Below are 20,299 nucleotides of genomic sequence, written 5' to 3' on the forward strand. Positions count from 1 at the left end.
CCGGGTTCGATCCCCAGCATCCCATATGGGCCCCCGAGCACTGCCAGGCATAACTTCTGAGTACATGAGCCAGGAGTAACCCCTGTGCAACGCCAGGTGTTACCCCAAAAAGCAAAAAATGGAAAAAAAAAAAGACTGCAGGTGGCCACTGTCCCAAGCCCTGTGACGAGGCCAGGAGGGCAGCGTGCAGCTGAGTGGCAGAGCAAAGCAAAAGCTCTGAAACGCACCGGATGCAACTGCTCACTTCGCTCTTGCTCAGGAACCCGCCTGCTAATACTCTAGTTAAACCTGCAGAAACTACTAATTACGGCACAAAAAGGAGAGAAGATGGGCTGGAGCAACAGTAGGGCATACCTGCACTGCTTCAATCCCCAGCATCCCATATGGTCCCTCGAGCCCTCCAGGAGTAAGAGTGAGTCCTGAGCACTGCCAGGTGTGGCCCCCAAATCCAAACCCCGCCCCCCATCTCCCAAAAGTAGTCAAATTAAGTGAAATAAATTATGATCTTCTAAGAAACACTTGTTTCTGGAAGACCTTGCCCTTCTGGTAAATTACCATTTTACTGACAAAACTGTACATTCTCCATCTGACCCGTATGTTTAACTGGCACCTTCTTGGCCAGTTTCTGGAGGGCTGCAACCCAGGAATGAGGAGGCAGGAAGTGTCTGCAGGCCCTGGTGGGGCTGAAAGCTCCTTTCAAGAAGGTCAGTCGCTGCCCCTGAGCAGCTCCCACAGCTAGGGGCACCAGGTCCCTTCAGCAAGCAATTTCTGCTCAGATGAAGACGTTAGGTTGCATGCCTGGAGGCTCCGAATCTCCAAGCTGACGGCGCCGGCAGCTGCCATCTGCTCTGTCTATAGTCTGCAGGTGCCACAGAGGCATGGGCGAAGCAGGAGAGGCAGCCCTCCCCCCCGCCCCCCTTTAATCCGAGCACCGTGGTCTGAAAGGTTACCTCCCGCAGAGCCTGGGCCAGATGCTGCTTCAAGTCCTCTTCTCCGTGCTCTTTCCCCAAATCCTAGAAAACCAAAAACAAGATGAAGATTTCCCTGCAGGAAGGGAGGGGAGGGGGGAATCCAGGAACAAGCAGAGCAGGAGGGTTAACGAGCAACTGGGAGCAGCGGGCGGCAGCGATGGTGTGTCTTTTGTTGTTGTTGTTTTAATTTTTATCAGTGAAACACCATGAGGTACAGTTGTAGACCTACAAATTTTTGTGCTTGGGTTCCAGTTATACAATGATCGAGTCCCCATCCCTCCACCATGCCCAGAGGACGGAGTGTTTTACTTCAAGCTCTTGGCACAGTTAACTGCTCGGAGCTCTCGCCTCCAGGCCGCCCATCATGTGCACTGAAGCAACTCTGGGCCCAAGCCCCAAGTCTCCTTCACTGCTGAGGCCAAGACTCTCAGGAGAGGATTTCTACGTCTAATGGTCACGAGCCAGGCTGGCAGCTGGCGCTCCACCAAACTTCTTTCCTGGTTCTGTGCCACCGAAGCCCGCGAAGGCTCCTCCTGATGTGGCTGTGGCTGCCTTTCACGCAGAAGCCGCGCTCCTACCTCCTCACCTTACTCACTTTAACTGGCAGAGCTTTCCTTGAAATACTCTGGAATTTAAGTATCTGAAATCTGTGCTGATTATTTTGTATATACACATACCTTTTTGCTTCACCAATACTCCTTAAGGGCAAAAAACAAAAACAAAAGCCCAACATCTAACTATATTGTCTTTATAACCACTAGGCAACGTGTGAGCTTGGGGTGAAGCACAAGGGTGAAATGAGCTTCTGAGTACGTAGTAAGGAGAGAGAAATCCAAAGGCCTGGTGGCAGAGAAGAAATACAACTAACAAAGGACACGATATATGTCACGGGGGCCCAGAAGCAATAATGCAGTGAGGGGGGCACTTGTGGCCAACCAGGGCTCTATCCCCAGTATTCCATATCGTTCCCCCGAGCACCACCAGGAGTAATTCCTGAGTGCAGAGCCAGGAGTAGCCCCTGAGCATTACTGGGTGTGACCGAAAAAAGCAAAAGCAAAAAGCAAAAGATGTATGTGTAATCTCCAGGCGGCTCTAGCCTCCCGCGTTTGGTGGACTCAGGCTGCTCGCCCACCTGGGCCGGCCGATGCCACGGGCAGACGAAGGAGGAAATGAGGGCCAAGCTGGTTGGTGATCACTTGCCGTTCATTCCCTTCTTCCCACGCGCCTGTTCCAGTCTAAGCCTCCCATTCCAGTCTCACACCGCCCCTCATTCCCGTCTCCTCCTGTCTCTCCAGCTCATCTCTTCACGTTCCCTCTCGCAGCCGCGACTCTCGTCTCTCCACACGCCTGCTCCTGCACTCTACCCCGACATTCTTCCTCTGTTCCCCTTGCTAGTCTCTCCCTGCTTCATCCTGCTGCCCTGCTCTCTCTCTCTCTCCCCCCACCAACTCTCTGCACTGGAAGTAGCCCCCTTCTTTTGTGTATGAGCAAAAACATCACTTAAGATGTTTTTCTCCTTTCCTTAGTCCAATAACTAACCTCTTAACTTTTTTTTGCTTTTTGCATCACACCCGGCGATGCACAGGGGTTACTCCTGCATTTGCACTCAGAAATTACTCCTGGTGGTGCTCAGGGGACCATGTGGTATGCTGGGAATCGAACCCGGGTCAGTTGCATGCAAGGCAAATGCCCTACCTGCTGTGCTATCACTCCAGCCCTTAATTAACATCTTGATTAACATCTTAATTCTACTTCTTAATATTATTCTGTATGGACACAGTAAGATACAGTGAGCTTGTTAGGTGGCTCTCCTGGGGACATCTCGCCACAGACTCAGACTACAGTGCTCAGGCCAGATTAATCCTTCCTTAGCCCTGGCCCTAGAAGGGTCCAAATCTAGTTACTACTTTTTGGATCATGACAAAATTTGTCCATGCCCATGCTCTTAACTTATAGTTAAGCATTATGGCACTTTGGCAAGGCCCATTTCGATGCCAGAGTAGCTCACTGCTTGCCCTGGGTCCAGTCAGTCCCTCGTCAGGACTCTGCTTTTGGGGTGCTAGGAAGTAAGGGAAACTGAGGCTTAAGTCGAGAGAACAGATGCCCAGAAGTGAGTATCATTCAGAGTCAACTGAGTGCCAAGTTACAAAAGCATAGCATTAACTGTCTTCCTACGTCCATACAAAAAGGACATTGCTCTGAATTAACTATGCAAAGGGCTTAAGGAGAAGAGAAAAAGCAGTATTTACAAGTTAACAGAGCACAAAGAGGTTACAAATAAACAGAGGAATGGGAGAACTGTGATGGGAGTGACCCAATAAACCTAAGCTTCCTGTAAGGCGGAAAGGACAAACCAGTATTATCCTACAGATCTACGTCACTATAAGCAATTTCTATGTGATCCTCTCACACCTGGAGAAATTATCTGAGCTAGTCTGTCCTGCTTTTCTTAACCGTTTCAGTAAGGAAAAAGATTTTACAGACCTACCTTGAAGCATGCCCACAGCACTCAAAGACCTAATTAAGAGTAAGTCGTGCTCTTAAGACACATGAGCCTTTAAAAGAAAAAAAGGCTTCTGTCTGGGGAAGGCATCATAGCCTTACATACCCAGCAATAAACCTTCCTCTATTAATCTCAACAACAGGTCAGACTAGATAAGGGAAGCAAAAAGGCACACACGCAGTGCATCCCCTCAGAAAGGTCTATTTAATCCAGCACTTTTGCTCTAATACTACCAGTTCAAAGAGGTGGCCAAAAAAAAAAAAAAAAAAAAAAAAAAAAAACCCCACACACAGAATGAGGGCTGGAGCAATAGTACAGTGGGTAGGGCATTTGCCCTGTATGCGGCCTACCCCAGTTCGATCTCCAGCATCCCATATGGTCCTCTGAACACCTCCAGAGATCATTCCTGAGTAATTCCTAAGTGCAGAGCCAGGAGTAACCCCTGAGCATCACCAGGAGTACCCAAAAGCAGGGGGAAAAAAAAATTTACAAACTGTTCAGAAATAAGCCACCACTCCAGGCTGTCCCTGGCCCCTGAGTGACGTGAACCAAGAGAAAAGCTTTTTCACTCCCTTCTAATTGGTCCTCCTTTGTTCTAAGTCAGTGAGTGGAAGTTCTTGACGCTCAGCATCACCTGAGTGAAATGTGGGTCTGGCCAGCTGGGAAATGGCATTTGAGCAGGGACAGGATCGGCGTGGGCCTGGCTGCTTAGTGCTAGGAGGTGTTGTGTAAGCACATGACTGTGCAAGGCCCAGAGGTGGCCCAAACGCCAACACTCACCTTCCGGTAAAGCCACAGAGAGGGGCTGGAGCAATAGTACAGGAGGCAGGATGTTTGCCTTGTATGCAGCCAACTCCGGTTCAATCCCCAGCATCCCCTATGGTCCCCAGGGCACTACCAGGATGAATTCCTGAGTACAGAGTCAGGAATAACCCCTGAGCATCGCTGGGTGTAACCCCACAAGCCAAAAAAAAAAAAACCCACAATGAAAGTGAAACATCCCTTTCCCAACACCCAAGTACTACTGCCCCTCCAGGTGCTGGGACTTTGCTTCTACTTCCTAGTTATTCTCCCAGAGGGGACTGATCATCCGGGCTAGCAACTGCCAGTTCCAGCAAGGGTACAGTGACCAACCGACTCGCCCGTGCTAGCCTCGGGTCTACATGACTGGGCTTTGATCAGCATTATGCAAGGTTAAAAACAAGAGGAGAAATTCAGGAAGATCAAGTTTCTTGGCCCCATTCCATGTCCCTGACCCACAGAACACTGCGCGGGCCAGCCCAAGGGGCACTCACCCCTGCTCCCTCCCTCCCTCCCTCCGTGTGTGTGTGGGGGGGCATGTGGGGGTACCTGGAGCTGCTTGCTCTCCTGGAAAGTCCTCTCCAGCTGCTCGGCGCGGGCCTGCTGCCGGGCCTGCTCTGTGCACAGCTGGAACTGCAAGGCCTTGAGCTCCCGCTCCATTTTCTCGATTTTCTTGGAGGTCCCTTTCTGCGCCTGCCTTTTCACTCTCCAAACAGCCACCTGTTTCTCCTGCATCTGTGTTTTCAGCTTCAGAATCCTGGACATGGTCACCCTGAACAGCTCCAGGTCGCTCTGCGGCGCGGAGGAGTCTGAGGCTTTCAGCTTCGGGGGCTGCTCCAAGGCCTGAGTGGGGCCAGGGCAGGTCTGCGTTGCGGTGGTGGTCACCTCGCTTGGCTCGGGAGAGGTCCGCTTCGACTCCACACACTCAGCAGCGGGGCTAGTCTCTGCCCCTTTCTCACACGACTTCACAGGACATCCAGGTTCGTAGGACACTTTGCTGATTTTGGACTTCAAATTCGAGGGGCCTTCAACTCCAGGGCTCTCTAATCCATCCAAACTACTTTTCCTTTTAGTTCTCAAACCCCTCTTTTTTTCCATCATCTGGTCACTCTTTGGGGCCAGACAGGGATACAACGTCTCCCAGTCTTCTTCCGCAACGTCATATTCGTACTCTGCATTCTTCTTATGCTCCAGAGGCACGCCGAGCTGAATACGGTCTCCCTTGTGGATGGTATAGACCTTCAGTGGCTCTAGACGTTCTCTGTTTAACCAGACACCATTCAGACTCTGGAGAAAGAAAAGGGAGACAAAACGAAATTCACAATTTTCCTAAATTTGTGTGTCTGACTGAGCTTAACTTTGGGACCGTGTCTGGCTACTCTCGGCTCTGCGCTTGGGGGTGCTTCCAGCAGTGCTCAGGGGACCATGTGATTCCAGGGACTGAACCTGGGCCCCCTCGCAACAAAGCACGCGCTCAGCCTGTTGAGCTATCTGTCCAGCCCTGATTTCCTCCTCTGAATGGAATTTCTATCCTGCTGCCGCAAAACTCTTTGCTATTTCAGAAGGAAAACCCTTGGGAACAGGAAAGAAAGTTTCATAAAGCACCATGCTCAGAAATAGCATTCTGAAACAGCGCATTGTCTGTTTGCTTTTTAGTCTACATTCCACATTCATGGCTCCACAGAGAATTGCCTAACAGGAGGATTGCAGCATTACTGGTAGATGAATTACTCAGTGCTAATGGATTTATGAAAGAAAATGAAACAATATAGCTCCGCTTGGCCAGAACTGAAAGATTTTGTCCAAGAGTGGAAAAACTCCCATTAGAAAGGAAGCAGTATCTAACGATGAGGTTGGAGAGGTGGGTGCAGACAGCCGAGGCCCAGCGCCATCTCTGGGTGTGTCCCCGAGGCCCAGCACTGCCCAGTACACATACTAAAGCCTATCAACTTCTCTGGGGTCGAACTGCAGATGGAAGCGGACCCAAGCAGTCGAACCAGAAGCTCTTGGGGAGTGCAGAGCGGGTAAGGGCGAGAACCGTGCCTCGGCCTTGTCTGTGAGACAGAGATGGTGTGGGCTTGAGCACTACTTATAGGACACCTAGCACAGCGACTTCCAGAAACTGCTCCTTTTGTGGCTTTAATTTAGCCATAGTCTAGACCACTGTTTTTCAACCCTGTTCTGATCTGGCCCCTTCTAATCTTGGTTCCTTCCTGCAGCTCCCCTGTAAATGGCTCCCCACTCATGCAATGTCACCTGTGGTCACCTTTCACCCCCCACCCCCCCACCACCCCTGTGTTGAGGTTAAGAGCATGGAGCCTGGAGATAACAAAGGAAGGAGATGAAGGCCAAATTCCCTGGGGTGCGTTGCTCCATCACTTAGCAGCTGTGACTTCGCAAAACTGGGGCAGGGCAGCGTACTCAGGGAGTACTCCTAGCTCTCCACTGAAAAATCACTTCTGGTTGTACTCGGGGGACGTATCTGGTATTACACCAGGGCTGTCACATGCAAGACAAGGGCCCTAATCCCCATACTACATCTCTCTGGTCACTTAGCACTCGTTTCTTTTTAAGCCACGTCCCAGTTATTACAACATAAAATGGAGGACAATAACAGCCTCTCCCTTTTGGTATTTGTGTGAATTTAATGAGATAACATATGCATTGTACTTAGAAAAGTGCCTAGCACGTGGTAAGCATTATGTAAGTGTCCGCTACTATTATTATAATTCTGGCTCAACTGATTTGTCAACAATCTCAGCTCTGCTCAACATCTTGCAATGTAAATACACAAAGTATCTAAGTAGAGGATGAAACTTTTTAGCAGCTGACTATAGAAAAGACAAGGGTGCAAACACGCAATGGCACAGTCATACAGCACAGACTCCAAATACAAAGGAGTGCTATGTGGGGACGGACTAGCTAAGTGATGCTAACCGGGGGCCGAGGGGTGCTAAAAGAGGCCTGAAACAAATGTGGGACAGAGTTTAGAGACAACCCCTCTCATCTAAGGACAGGCCAGAGAAGCAGCTCACAGGCTCAAGAAGACTCAAGTAGAAAAACTGTCCGTCTGACCCAAATATGAAGCCCAGGGGGCTTTGACCGGGCCAAAAGGCTCCAGGAGGGAATAGCCTCAGCCCTGACTGGGATGAGGCCCTCGTGTGCAGTTTAATACTATGGCTCTAGCTGCGGAGAGGGTGGAAAAGATGACCCTGGCCTCGGGCGCATCTGACCTTTAGACGCTGCCATGGGCCTGACCGGGCTTACTGGACCAACCTTATCCCAATTTTTTTCTTCAGCTGAGCAACTATGGCAGTGATGAGTTCTGGTGACTCCCATGTGTGGAGATAACAAAGGAACGAGATGAAGGCCAGAAGAACCTACATGGGAGCCATTTTACAAAACCCTCATTTTAGATTATGCCTAGAAAAACATCTCAGGAAAAGTAATATGACATCGGAGGTCACTTAATGTGAAAATACAGACTCAGAGGCAACGTAAAGTTAAATTTAAAAGGTTTCAAGGGGCTGGAGTGATGGTACATGGGTAGGACATTTGCTTGCCTTGCATGTGGCTGACCTGGGTTCGATCCCTGGGACATCCCATATGGTCCCCTGAGCCCACCAGGAGTGATCCCTGAGTGCAGAGTCAGGACCACGGGGTGTGTGTGTGTGGGGGGGGGAGAGGGGGAAGGAAGATTGGTTGGTTCAGAAGCCCCTTAAGTCTAGAAAAAACAGGGATCCATTAAGAAAACAAGGCAAGCTTCCAAGGCCCACTGTAGTCCTCCACCAGACTCTAGTTACCTGCCTGGTTCAGAAGCAATCGACATCTTCCCATCCCTCAGTTTATCCATCGGTCACTCCTTAGTGACATCTAGTGGTGTAATTTGGACCACAACCCTGAGTTGTTCACAAGGTAACTACTGAAAAGGACCAAAATACCAAGGCTTTGTAAGAACAATGGCCCAGGATACAAACGCAAACACGATGGTTTAGATAAACTCAAGTCTGTCCTAGAGCCTGTGTGAACAATAGTTGCGAAGAGAAATTGGTTCACTTCCGCATCTGCTCAGCATTTAAGCATGTGGAACCCCAAAGCCTTACAGTGCCCCAGAGGGAGTAGTTTTGAGCCTCACGGTACAGTAAAACAACCTGAAATATCTCAATCCCTCACACCCCATATGGTCCCGAGTCCACCGGGAGTAATCCTCGAGTGCAGAGCCAGGAGTCAGCCCTGAGCACTAGTGGGTGTGACCCCCAAGCAAAAATAAGTCAGGGGGAAGGTAAAGGAGAAAAAGGGAGCAAATTTCCCAAGCAGTGAGTCCACTGAACAACCCAGTTCCTACTTCTCCCAAATACGGACTCAAAGAGGCTTAAACCAACCGCAAAGAAAAAACCCGAAGAATCGGGAGCCACCATTCCACTAAAGGATCCTTCTGAGGCCTGAGAAAGTGTCACGGTAACAGCAGCCCCAGGAGAAAGATCTTAAAAAGAAAACACTGCAGGGCAAGCAATCCTATACCAGTGGTCAGGGCACTTGCCTTACACACAGCCAACCTGGGCACCTCGTAAGGTCTCCTGAGCACGCCAAGTGTGATGCCTCGAGGCAGAACCAGGAGCAGTCCTGAGCACCACCAGGTGTGTGCCACCCCCCAAAAAGGAAAGAGTAAAGCAACCGAGAAGCAATCAGGCTGTTGCTCCCAGGCGGCTCTGGGTCTCTGAGGCCAACTGTTACAATCAGACACTGCTTCCCCTCAACGCTGCTGCACATCCACAGGGCGCATCGGCAAGGAGTGCAGCGCAGCCTACACTGGTACCTGAGGCACCGTGAGGCCGTGGGGAGTGAAATTGTGCCTCTATTGCAAACATGCAGTTGGGTGGGGTTTTTTTTTTTTTTTTCAAATCATGCAGTGCAGCCAGGAAAGCAAATTGCTTGTGTTCTTTAGTGGTTTTTGTCAACAGGAAATAGTAGGCCTGAGCTTGAGTCTGGCTCTTTCAACTCAGTCAGCCAGTTACAAAGAAGGACTTGGGCAAGTCAGCTGTCCCCTCTGGGCCTCGCGGAGATCTCTGAGTCCCCTCCTGCGGTCTCTGCTCAGACGCCTTACCCAGAGTGCAAAACCACCTTACTCAGCGCTTAGGCCTCCCCTTCGGCACAGTGCAAACTCGACCTACGTCTAGCGTGGCCAAGTATTTTCGGGTACAGCTCACATCGAGCAGTTTCATGCATGTAAACTGAGGACACCTGAGATACTGTGGGTCGGCTTGTTCGGCACCCCGTTTCTAGCACAGAGCTGCTTTTTGAAACACAAGCCTTGGGCTGGCGCGATAGCACAGCGGGGAGGGCGTTTGCCTTGCATGCAGCTGACACGGGTTCGATTCCCAGCATCCCATCGATTCCCAGGTCCCCCGAGCACTGCCAGGAGTAATTCCTGAGTGCATGCATGTGTAGCCAGGAGTAACCCCTGTGCAACGCCAGGTGTGACCCGAAAAGCAAAGACCAAAAACAAGTAATAAAAAAAACAAGCCTTGAAATTTCCTACTCAGTGTTATGACCTTTTTGCTTTTGTTTTTTTGGGGATAAGATTTATTTTTTATGGGGGCAGGGGGATGTCCTTGGGCAGTACTCAGGAGTCCTCACGGGGAATTCTCAGCCAATCAGGTCTGTGCTGCAGTGCCAGACACTGGGGCCACCTGGAGACCCTAAGACCACAGCGAGCAGTGCTCAGGGGACCACCTGCTGCCAGAAATCGAACCCAGGACAGGTGCAACACCTTGATGGCAACCTACATCCTTCGTTATAATAGTGAGTTTGCTTCAGGAGTGCCCTAAATTACAGCTGGGGGGAGGCCGCTGGCTGCCTAGAAACTCCCCAGGGATGGAAAGGAGGGACGTGCAGTAGTGCGCTGGCCCTCCTGAAAGTGAAGAGGAGCTGGAGGTTGGATTCATCACCAATGGCCACAATAACTTAATCCAATAGTTTCCAGGTTCTGTTCCATAGAAATTTCCTGTCAGTCCATAGTTACTACCACTTAACTGACAGCAGCTTTCAACCACCAGTCTATGGGTCTAAGGTGCGAAACGTTGAAAGCCTGGTTTATTTGATCTTGTTTATGTAGGGAAACAAACGGTCTACCGGGCTGGAGTGACAGCACCGCGGGTAGGGCGTTTGCCCTGCACGCAGCCAACCCGGTGCGAATCCCAGCATCCCATATGGTCCCCTGAGCACTGCCAGGAGTAATTCCTGAATGTAAAGCCAGGAGTAATCCCTGAGCATCACCGGGTGTGACCCAAAAAGAAAAAAAGAAACCACCAATCTGGAGACATAGGACAGCAGGTACGTCTCTTGCCTTTCATGCAACCGACCCAGGTTAGATTCCCAGCAACTATAACCTCCCAGTGCAGAGCATGCCAGTTATGGTCCAAAAAAAGCAAAACAAAACAAGCAAAATCCAGAAAGAATGGGCCCGGAGAGCTTCCAAGCTGGTGCTGGGCATGTGACACGCTCGCAGAGCGGGAGACCGTGCCCTGCTGGGTCCCTCGCCCTGCGTCATCCAGAGGCTCCTGTTATCTTTTGTATTATTTTATTAAAACTGAATTCACATGGCTGCCACGCTCACTGCCTCTCTTCACAGGCTCAGACAAGCCTCACCCATGAATCTGCAGAAAAATCCAGGTATTCGAGACCCATGATTGAAATCTCCAAGCTCACTCAGAGTGGGACTGAGCCTCCTCCTCCCATCTTCCTAGTTGACCAGCAGCTTGGCTGGTCACACCCACAAACTGTCCCTGGCACCATGTAATCGCAAGGACCTCACCCATGCGTGAATCTGCTGTATAAACGTATTCTAACTTTTAGAATTCCTGGAGTATCTGGCCGCATTTACACAACCCCTCATACTCTACGCCACCTATATATCAAAAGTAGCACACATTTACGAGATTTAACTAACCTGTTAGCAATCTCGGGCTTAATGGCTCCAGGATGAAATACAACAATCTTCCACACTTTCCTCTAAAAACTTTTTTGTTGAACCTTTTTTTCTTTTTTGAGCCACACCCAGCTGATGCACAGGGGTTATTCCTGGCTCTGCACTTAAGAATTACTCCTGGCGGTGCTCAGAGGACCATAAGGGATGCTGGGAATCGAACTCGGGTTGGCCGCATGCAAGGCAAAGGCCCTACCTGCTGTGCTATCACTCCAGACCCTGTTGAACCATTTTCAGCAGAGTATTCATAACAAGCAACACAAAATTGTTTTGGTTCTGCTTTGGGGAGTCACGGTTTGGGATTTGGGGTGGAAACATTTGAAATACGGTTGTGGGAAGGTTCAATGGTAGTGGGATTGGTGTTTGAATATTAAATGTAATCAATTATTGTGAACAACTTTATAAAAATTAAAAATAAATAAATAAAAATACCCTAACAGAATCCAAGGCAGGGAGGAGGGAGGTGTTAGGCTATAGGAACCTCTGATTTTTATCTATTAGTCTGAAGTACCAGTAGAAGTCCGGACTTGCCAGTGGCATGTTAAGTGGAAGACAGTCCGGGAGACTGAGTCCGTGGGACAAAAGGACAGTAGCCCGTAGTGTCAGAACCCAGTGAACTGTGGGAGCATTCCTTGGTGGCACAGAGGGAGCCCTTCCCCGCAAACTCCAACAGAAGTGCAGTTCCTCAGCTGCTCTCTCCTCTCCATGCCCTGAGCACCAGATGGACAAAGAATCCTCCACAGATTCCAAGAGTCTCTGGACCTTTTGACATAACAAGAGCAACTCCTCCAAACCTCAGACTGCTTTCTGGAGCAGGGCTTACCACGATTCAAGTACTCCTTCCATAGTAACTAACTGCAGGGTCAGAGATAACACAGTAGCTAAGGCATTTAGCTATGCATGCACTCCATGAACATTCAAACCCAGCACCCCATATTGGTCTCCAAACCAATCGGGAGTGATCCCTGAGCACAGAGCCAAGAGTAAGTCCTGAATACCACTGGATGTGGTCCAAAACAAAAAACAAAAAAAGAAAACCCCCCATATCCAGTAACGAACTTCAACACGTCCTTAGAAGTTATTTCAGTATAACCTACTCTCCGGAAACAAACAGAACTGATTAACTGTGGAGGGGATAATTGGGTGGTTGGGGAGAAGAAAATGCTAATATTGGTACCATGACTTACCTATGCCCAAAAAAGCAATTAAAAAATTAACATTTAATAAAAATCATTATGGTATATTCAAGTACCTTGTTGTCCATAATTGTCCACTGGCCCTCGGCATTCTGCTTCAAAACACAGTGATTTCGAGAAATCATCAAAGGGCAGATTTTTGACACCAACTGGTAAGTGACTCCAAATCCTCGGCCTATAGTCACCTGCAAAGACAACATGATTAGCCACTGTGCTTTCGAGGGAAGGCCTTCTGAATCCTGTCAGTCAGCGGTGTGCAGACACCCTGACTGAACAGACCCCCAGGCAACCCAGCTGATCATTAGTCCTCCCCTCCCACAGCTCCTGAGGGGAGTCAGGAGCACAAACTCAAGATGTTATGACAAGAGAAAACAGCTACAAAGCATTAACCATGGACTCCTAGAATGGGAGTTTTTTCATCTTCATTTGATACTCTAGTCTCTGCCAAAGTAATGTGTCCGAGAAGGAACTCTAGGTTTATTTTTATTCCTAGATACCATAAGAAAAATAATTCGGGGTAGGGGGCAAAGCGATAGTACAGTTGGTAGAGCAAATTTTGCCTTACACATGGCCAAACTGATTTTGATCCCCAGAATCCCGTGTGGTCCCAAGGCCTGCCAGGAGTAATTCCTGAGTGGAGAGCCAGAAGTAACTCCTGAGTATTGCCAGGTATAGGCCAAAAACAAAGAGAAAGAAAAAAAAAAGAATTCTGATCACATAGGTAAATGCCAGGATCATGCTCCCAGCTCTAGCCATTATCACTAGAGCATAGAATTACATTAGTCTCCGCAGCACACCCATCACACTCCCGATGAATCCTCAGGCTTAGGAATGATTAAATTCTTTGGTCGAAGCCTCCCCCAAGAATTGATGTGCTAAGTCATGCCCCATACTTGGCTAGCTGGAAATTTAAATTCAAGTGCAGGCCCTTAAATTGATTTCTACTAAATTCCACCTTGCTAGTTTGGCCTATCAAATGAGCTTGTCAAAACCTTTCTGATAGTTTATGTTGCCTTCAGAAATACTCGATATTCTTTCTAGCGCTGAGTCACCCGACAATTTGATACGATGCCCTCTATTCAAACAAAGATAAAGACACAGAAATAACACAAGGTCACCAGTGGAGGGTTTTGGGCACTTTGGTGGCAGTGAGGTGTACATCAAAACTGTAGGCAGTGGAGCCCGAGAAATAAAGACAGTGGCGAGGGCCCTCACCTTGCATGCAGCCAACCTGAGTTCGATCCCCAGCACCCATTATGGCCCTCTGAGCTCGCCAGGAGTGATCCTAACTTAGCACAGTCAGAGGAAGCCCGAGCATTGCTAGGTGTGACCCCCAAACAAACAAAAATCGTTTAAGTATTAGTGCTAATGTAAACATGTGGCCCAAACTAAAAAAAACTTTGTCAGAGATATGAGGGTGGTGTGCAGGGGCCTTACGTCACAGGTGGCAGAACACCGACGTTGCTGGTGTGTGGGGCTAGACCATCACATGCTTGATCTCTGATCATCCGTGTGTCTCCTTAGTGGTTTGCAGCACTCTTTACTCGTGCGTTTTTTTTTTTTTGAGGGACCAGACCTGGCGATGCTCAGGTGTTACTCCTGGCTCTGTGCTCAGGGATCATTCCTGGTGTGCTCAGGGAACCATATGGGATGCCGGGGATTGAACCTGGGTCGGCCCTGTGCAAGGCAAATGCCCTACCTGTCGTACTACTGCTCCAACTCCTTTCCTTACACCTTTATCGCGTTTTTCTCCCTCAGAGGCAAACTGGGATCATCTAACAATTCCTGCAGGAGCAGGGGAGGCGGGAATGTTCCTTCCCGTCATTTACCACACACTTATCATCCCAATCTTGTCTGGGGCTGAGAGAGTGCTCAATGGGCTAAGTGCAGGCTTGGCATACAGGCCCCCAACTTCATCCCTGCCACCACACTGTCGCCTGCAGGAATTCTGGGAGTGACCACCAAGCCTATGGAGCAGAAGTAGCCTCTGAGCACCACCCCGAGCCCCGCCCCCACAAGATTTTTTTTTACTTTTCTATTTTGTGTGCAACTGTTTTTCTATACCTGGCATAGTACTCAGCAAAGACAGGGAGATGAATGAGAAAGAGGTTTGCCTAAGAAAACTCCCGTATTCTAAATGGGCATTACTGAGGTCAAAAGTAGAAAACCCCTCCCAACCAGAAACCGATGTGGTGACAACATCATGCCATCGGACTTGCTCCTTTTAAACACTGCGTGCGTGGGCCAGAGAGAGATGACAGCAGGCATGGCGCTTGCCTCACATGTGGCTGGCTTCGGTTCGATCCCCACATACGATCTCCTGAGTATTGCCAGTACTATGCCCTGAGCACAGCTGGGTGTGGCCCCCAAACCAAAATAAATGCCCCAAAGGGGGAGAAAAGGGAGAGAGGGAGGAAGGGAGAGAGAGAGACAGAGAGAGAGAGAGAGAGAGAGAGAAGAAAAGCGCCTGCCACAGAGGCAGACTGTGGGTAGGGGGTGATGGGAGGGGACCTGGGGACACTGGAGGAACGGGTGCTGCAATGCTGTATGACTGAAATCCCATCATCACCAGCTTTGTAATGGTCTATCTCACAGTGATTCAGTTAAAAAGTTAAAGTAAAATACTGTGGTGGTCACCTTCACCAAAACCCAAGTCTTAAGTTTTGCCTTTGAAAGTCTGCCCACGCAACTGACCCGGGTTCAATCCCTGGCATCCTGTACGTCCCCCAAGCACCACCAGGAGTAATTCCTGAGCATTGCCAGGTGTGACCCAAGAAGAAAAAAAAAATAAATGAAACCCAGAATTAGGTTTTTTTTTAGTTTGCCCAAAATTTCATTTTGAAAGCTTTTTTTATTTTTATTTTAATGTAGGAGTACTGCTATTTATTCAGTCATTGATTAGGTTGATTGAATTGGGCATGAACTCCACCTTACTTTTTCTTTTCCTTTTTATAAATTTATTGAATCACTGTGAGAGCAGTTACAAAGCTTTTGGGTTTAAGTCTCGGTCATACAATGATGAAACACCTGTCCCTTCATCAGTGCCCATTCTCTACCACCAAAAACCCCAGTAAACCCCCGATCCCACATCCTCCCTCTACCTGTGGTGCAGATGATTTTCACATTACTCTCTACTTTGATTACATTCAGTATTTTGATACAAGAGCTACCATTATTATTTGGGACTTTGCCCCAACACTCAGATCTGCCAAAAAGGCAACCGTAGACAATTTGTTTTCTATTGGAAAGCCTCTTTTTCAAAACCAGAAATTCAGTTAATTCCAGAGGATCCTTTGATCTTTATATATAAAACATTTCGAATGCAATGTGCAAGGATTTATCTGGTGTCCTTATTCCATAAGAATTTCTATTTAAGTTACTTTATTTCTAATAAAGCATCCTGAATTCTAATATTTGTGGGTGGCTAGTAGGGTTGTCATTTCTAGACTATTTTCTGGAAAGCAAATACAGATAGATGAATAAGAAATACAATAAACATGAGTAGATGAATGAGAAATACAGTACATACAGATAGATAAATGCAAAAGAGGTCTACCTACGAAACCTCCCATGTTCGAAATGGACAGTTTTTATTTTTGCTTTTTGGGTCCCACCCGGCGATGCTCAGGGGTTCCTCCTGGCTGATGCACTCAGGGATTACTCCTGGCGGTGCTCCGGGGACCCCAGGGGATGCTGGGAATCGAACACAGGTCGGTCGCGTCCAAGGCAAATGCCCTACCCGCTGTGCTATTGCTCCAGCCCCTAAACAGGCATTATTGAGGTCAAAGTGGAAATTATATAACTTACCTGCAATACCTGCAACACAGTATAGCAGGTAAGGTGCTTGCCCTGCATGTGGCCGACCCCACATATGGTCCCCCACCTTTCAGAGAGCCAGCTGCCAAATTGCCCCTCCATATAGGACCCCAAGTGGCAAGTCAGTCTTCACACTCAAATTCACCATCCACTCTTTTATGTGGTTCTCCCCACGGATGTGGAGCCATATAAGTCACCCAAGAGTTTAAAATCTGTCCAGGAGAAGGGGTGTAAGGTAGAAGGCAACTGATCTTGATCAAACATTAAATAAGTCAATATTAGCACACAACACTCACCCCATAACATGTTAGTGATCTCTTATACAAGGGCTTAATGGCACCAGGGTGAGATACAACTATCTTCACATTCTCCTCTGAGGAAACTTATCTGGATCACTTTTAATGGATTATTCATAACAAGCAATACAAAATTAAGTTATTTAGGACCTGCTTTAGGGGCAGGCTTGGGAGGTGGTGGGAAAATTCAAAATGATGGTGGTGGGAAGGTATAATGGTGGTTGGGATTGATGTTGGAATACTGAATCAATTACTGTGAACAACTTTATAAAAATAAAATCAGAAAAATAAAGCATGTCCAGGAGTGCATGCCTTCCAGTCCTCATGCCTTGCTGAGGTGTCTGCTTCAATTCTGCTGTGGTATCTTCCCCACCCGCAAAGCTACCAAGCTGTTTGAAGGTATAAATTCACAGCAAACAGAATGGAAAAGAATGAGAAACCCCAGCAAACATAAGGAACGGCCGAGGCACAGGACTTGGATGAATCAAGTACGTTACAGGACTCGGTGACCACCACATAGTATCCATCTCTTCACTTGTCACCTTCCTAAAGGCTCGTGGATTTGGAGAGGGCAGTGCTCCACTCCAAAGCAGAACTGCCCAACAGGGACACAAAGCCACACCTGGACAGGAGAGAGACCTGGAGGCAGAGGGGCCCCTGGTGCTTCTCAACCCCAGCCTTCCAGTAAGCCTTCTCTCCCCCCGCCCTTCCTCGCAGTACCGAAGGCTGCAGACCCACCTGTCCTCTGACTTGGGGGACCCACTGGTGACGTAGTGAGTGATGCTAGAGGAAGAGAATCACAAAGTGTGGGAGAGAGGCTGAAGGGGGCCCACGAGCTCGGCTGCTGGGATCATTTGGGGTTTTGAAAGTAACCTTGAGGAAGGAGGAATCAAGTCTCTTAAAATTTGGGGGGTAATTTGGGGGGGGGGAAGAGTGCTGCGGAGCGGCAGTACAATGGGGAAGGGGTCTGCCTTGCAACGCAGCTGACCTGGGTTCGACCCCTGGCGTTCCGGGTGGTCCCCAGCACCACCAGGAGAGAATCCTGAGCAGAGCCAGCCGGGGCATCGCAGGGGACGGATCACAAACGAGATAAAGAACAAAATCCGGGGCTGGAGCGATAGCACAGCGAGTAAGGCGTTTGCCTTGCACCCGGCCGACCCGGGTTCGATTCCCAGCATCCCATGCGGTCCCCTGAGCACCGCCAGGAGTAATCCCTGAGCGCAGGAGCCAGGAGGAACCCCTGAGCATCTCCAGGTGTGACTCGAAAAGAAAAAAAACAGAACCAAACCCACCTCTCTCCGCTTTCCCTAGCGGCTACCCGGTCTCGACGCGGCCTGCCGGGGGTGGAGGGGGGCTGCTGCGCCCCGCGGGCTCCGGCCGCACCGGGAGGCGGCGGGGCGCAGCAGACGCCCCCCGCGGCTGCCGCGGCGGGGGTCCCCGCCCGCGGGCCAGCGCCTTCCGTTCCCGCCGTCCGGCGGCCTCGGCCCGCCCTGCCCGACCCCCGCGGCCCGACGTGCTCCGGGCCCGCGGAGTCGGGCGCCCCGGCCGGGGGTCCCGCCCCCCGCCCCCCGCCCCCCGCCCGCCCGGCGCCGCCCCGCGCACCTCGGCGCCGTCCTCCAGCAGCAGCCGCTCGGCGTCGGCGCCCAGGCGCCGCAGACACCAGGCCCGGCCCGGGGCCCCCATGGCCCGCTCAGCGCCCGCCGGCGCCCGGCCGCCCCGCCCGCGCCATACCGGAACCGACGGGAGCAGGGGCCGCGCGCCCAGCGATCGGCGGACGCACGGACGGACGGACGGACGGACGCACGGCGCCGCGCGCGGGCTCCGCGCTCGCCCGCCGGGGCCGCCGCGCCTGCGCGATGCCGGCCGGCCGGACGCGCCGCCGCCTGCGCCTGCGCAGTGCCGGCCCTGGGGAGGCCCTCCCCCCTCCCCCGCCGTCGCCCGCGCCTGCGCAGTCCCGGCCCTGGGGAGGCCCTCACCCCTCCCCCGCCGTCGCCCGCGCCTGCGCAGTCGCGGCCCTGGGGAGGCCCTCCCCCTCCTCCCGCCGTCGCCCGCGCCTGCGCAGTCCCGGCCCTGGGGAGGCCCTCCCCCTCCTCCCGCCGTCGCCCGCGCCTGCGCGGTGCCGCCCCGACGCGGCCGCCCCGGTGAAGCACCAGGGATGCACTAGCCCTGGCGATGCCCGCGGCCGTCTGCCCACCCGGACGCGGCCCGCCTGGCTCTCCCGGCTCGGCCAGGCGGCGTCAGGACGGCTGCCTCTTGGCTTTTTTTTTTTCTGCGTTTTGGGCCACACCCGCGATGCCCAGGGGTTCCTCCTGGCTCTGCACTCAGGAGTTACTCCTGGCGGTGCTCGGGGGACCATATGGGATGCTGGGGATCGAACCCGGGTTGGCTGCGTGCAAGGCAAACGCCCTCCCCGCTGTGCTATTGCTCCAGCCCCGGGACGGCTGCCTTTTGGCTTTGCTTTTTGTTTTCTGCTTTTTGGGTCACACCCGGTGATGCTCAGGGGTTCCTCCTGGCTCCTGCACCCGGGGATTGCTCCTGGCAGTGCTCGGGGGACCATATGGGATGCTGGGAATCGAACCCGGGTCGGCCGCGTGCCAGGCAAGCGCCCTACCCGCTGTGCTGATGCTCCAGCCCCTGCCTTTTGGCTTGAGCCTCGGCAGTTAGATGGGGCATTGGTCAGCTGTTCTATAAAATTCCCTTGATTGAGGTTTGTCTGATTTTTTTTTCCCTTATGAGGCAGCATGCAGGCAGGGGCAGGAGCGCCGCCCAGGTTCAGAGCAAGGCCGGTACCTGGCGACCGTCGGACGTGACTTGACGGTGGCACGGCGGTGCACCCCGCCCGCACTGCAGGCCCCGCGTGTGTGCCCTCGCCCACTGCGGATGCGGCCCGGCTGGGTCGGGCACTCGTTGCGCCGCCCTCCACGCCGGGCGGGAGAGACCCGGGCCCTGACGGTCTCCGTCCGTGTGCTGAAGTGTCACTTCCAGAATACATGCATGCACCGTGTTTTCGGAACCGTTAACCTACGTGTGCCTGTGGGGAATAACTGAAGTCAAGAAGGTTGGGGCGAGGGGGAGGTAGGATTTGGCCAAGCGTGTGCTCAGATACCTCGGGCACTGTCCTCGAGGGTCGTCACCCTTAGTGCTTAGGAAACCGTAAGCAGAGCTGGGGATAAAGTGGGGTCAGCTGCATGCAAGTAAATCACTTTTTTTTTTTCCTTTTTGGCTCAGACCTGGCGATGCTCAAGGGTTACTCCTGGCTCTGCGATCAGGAATTACTCCTGGCAGTACTCGGGTGACTATATGGGATGCCAGGATCGAACCTGGGTCAGCTGCCAAGGCAAATGCCCTCCCCGTTATATTGTCACTCCAGCCCGAGGCAGTAACTTTGTGGGTAAGGCTTGCAACATTTTTCCCACCCCCTTTAGACACTCATTTCTTACATATGGGATGAGGTGACCCTAAGTTAGAGAAGCAGGTGGCTGGTAAGAGCTGGGAAGCAGGATGAAACCCTCCAAGGACACTCCAAGGATGCAGGGACAGGATGCCCAGGCAACACCCAAGTTCAGACTAATTAGCTATCACACACAGCTCTTTTTAGCTGCCAAGTAGAAAAAAATTCAACCCCTCCAGGCTTGTAGGATAAGAATTGATTTGTCCTTTCTTCCTTGCCACAAGGAGCTTAAGTTTATCAGGTTGCACCCATCACAGTGCTCCCGAGTCACTCCCATTCC

General features: G+C 51.1%; 1 protein-coding gene across 2 annotated transcripts in view; it reads right to left on the minus strand.

Annotated features, from left to right (window-relative positions):
- RNF8 (ring finger protein 8) overlaps positions 1–18,329 on the minus strand; it is a 34,517-nt gene extending 16,188 nt beyond the window's left edge. Inside the window, exons 1-4 of one of the 2 annotated variants that reach the window (XM_056137367.1) lie at positions 18,171–18,329; positions 12,513–12,641; positions 4,825–5,562; positions 951–1,013 (exon numbers count right to left, since the gene is read on the minus strand). In XM_056137367.1, the coding sequence (XP_055993342.1) occupies positions 951–1,013; positions 4,825–5,562; positions 12,513–12,641; positions 18,171–18,251 (1,011 nt within the window). In that variant the 5' untranslated portion in view covers positions 18,252–18,329. The remainder of the gene's footprint in view (positions 1–950; positions 1,014–4,824; positions 5,563–12,512; positions 12,642–18,170) is intronic. The other variant, XM_056137366.1, reaches the window with a different exon arrangement.
- Positions 18,330–20,299: the final 1,970 nt, after the last annotated feature.

The sequence above is a fragment of the Sorex fumeus genome, unplaced genomic scaffold, assembly GCF_029834395.1.
Source record: "Sorex fumeus unplaced genomic scaffold, SorFum_2.1 ptg000123l, whole genome shotgun sequence".
In the NCBI taxonomy this organism is placed as follows: Eukaryota; Metazoa; Chordata; class Mammalia; order Eulipotyphla; family Soricidae; genus Sorex; species Sorex fumeus.